Source organism: Mesoplodon mirus (assembly GCF_964341445.2).
Source record: "Mesoplodon mirus genome assembly, chromosome: 18".
Taxonomy (NCBI): domain Eukaryota; kingdom Metazoa; phylum Chordata; class Mammalia; order Artiodactyla; family Ziphiidae; genus Mesoplodon; species Mesoplodon mirus.
In genome coordinates, this window is record NC_138994.1 from 498014 (window position 1) to 499777 (window position 1764).

General features: G+C 63.9%; 1 protein-coding gene across 1 annotated transcript; it reads right to left on the minus strand.

Annotated features, from left to right (window-relative positions):
• WFIKKN2 (WAP, follistatin/kazal, immunoglobulin, kunitz and netrin domain containing 2) lies at positions 1–1467 on the minus strand (the record flags this gene model as incomplete). The annotated part of the gene is made up of 1 exon (XM_082604838.1): positions 1–1467. The coding sequence occupies exon 1, from the start codon at positions 1450–1452 to the stop codon at positions 1–3; it is 1452 nt and encodes a 483-aa protein (XP_082460964.1). The 5' UTR covers positions 1453–1467.
• Between the last annotated feature and the right edge of the window lie 297 nt (positions 1468–1764).

Sequence of the window (1764 nt, forward strand, 5' to 3'; positions counted from 1 at the left end):
TCACTGCAAGCCTGGGAACTCCTTGAGGACGTCACAGGTTTTCTTGTGCATGACCTCGCGCAGCTTCCGAACCCGCCGGGTGCTCGAGACCCCCACGAAGCTGTCGGGCCGCAGCATGGCCATGCCGCCGTCCACCTCGCCCATGATGATGAGCGGCGTCTCGCCCACCGTCACGTTGGGGCAGGGGCAGGTCCAGTCCACGTGGAGCAGAGTGACCTCCAGCGGCTCCCGGCCCAGGAACTTGAGGCCCATCTTCTCATCCTTTAGGACCTCGTCCACAGTCACCAGGGCGCGACCTGAGTCGGGCTCCTCGGTCAGCTCCGAGATTCGGCCCAAGATGACAAAGTCGCTCCGACAGAAGCTGGTGACGAGCTTCTGCCTTGGCTTGCAGGCCCGGCAGCGCTGGCTCCCCCGAGGGAAGGGGCAGGACTCCTCGCAGGCCTCGCGGCTCTCGAAGTTGTTGCCGTTGCCCGCGCAGCCGCCGTAGACAAAGGACTGGCACTGGCCCGTCTGGCTGTTGTAGGCCCAGCGGGGCTCGTAGGCCTTGCAGGGCCCCTGCAGGGCGGGCAGGCTGCACACGGCCAGCGGCCCGCTCACGCAGGCCAGCATGCAGGCCTCGTAGGTCTCAAAGTGGTTGCGGTTGCGGTGGCAGTGGCCGAAGGTGAAGGTCAGGCAGTTGTTGGCCTGGGCGTCGAAGTGCCAGCGGGTCTGCTCCTCGCCGCAGTCCTCACTGTCAGGGGGCTTCAGGCACTCGGCTGCGGGGAAGGCTGTACCGTTCGGGCCGCTCTCCTCGGTGGCCGAAGGCCGACCCCCCCGGACCACCGACAGCGGGAAGTCAGCACGCAGGACGCCGGCGGCGTTGCGGGCCGTGCAGGTGTAGATGCCGGCGTCCTGGGGCTGGGCGCTGTAGATGACCAGCTGGGCGATGTTGGTGACCACCACGTTGCCGCGCACGTGGTTGGGCCTCATGACCACGTTCTCCCGATCCTCCAGCTGCTTCTCCCAGGTGATCTCGGGCCGGGGCCGGCCCACCACATCACAAAGGAAGCTCACTGTCTCACCCACGGTGACCGACTGGTGCGCGGGGTAGTTGAGTAGAGCTGGGGCCGCTGTGTCCAGCCCAGGGGTCTCTGGGGGGGCCGTGGTGGGGTGCACGGTGGTCTCGGGTGGTGGGGGGCTGGTGTTGGGCCAGGTGAAGTGATAGCGGCAGGTGACGACAGCCAGTGTGATGCCCTTGGAGCAGGCCTCGGCGTCCATGTAGCAGCGGTTATAGTAGGTGAGGCCGTCGGAGGCACAGGTGAAACTGGGCTCCTTCTCACAGCGGTCTCTGCACTTGCACACGGGCTGGCCGTCCCAGATGTCACATTCGGAGCCCTGCTGCAGACACATGAAATGGTCGCACGTGGCCTCCTCGGGCATGCCCACGGGGCCCCTCCTCCCCTTTACGTCCATGTAACGGGCCGCCACACAGCTCTTGGTCCCACACACGTTGGGGCAGCACTTCTCATAGGTCTCACACTCCTAGGGAGAGCCAGATGGAGAGGTCTGAGCCAGGAGGAGAAGGAAGAGAACACAGGCCTCCCCCCACCCTCCCCCATGGTCTCCAGGGAAGGGAACTAATAGGCGCTCACCTACTGTGAGAAAACCATTTTGATAATAGTAATAGCTAATGTATTCATAGTACCCACTATTTGCCCAGCCTTCCTCTAGGAACGTTTATGTCTGTCAGCTTATCTCATGCTCACCACACTAGGTACAACCATC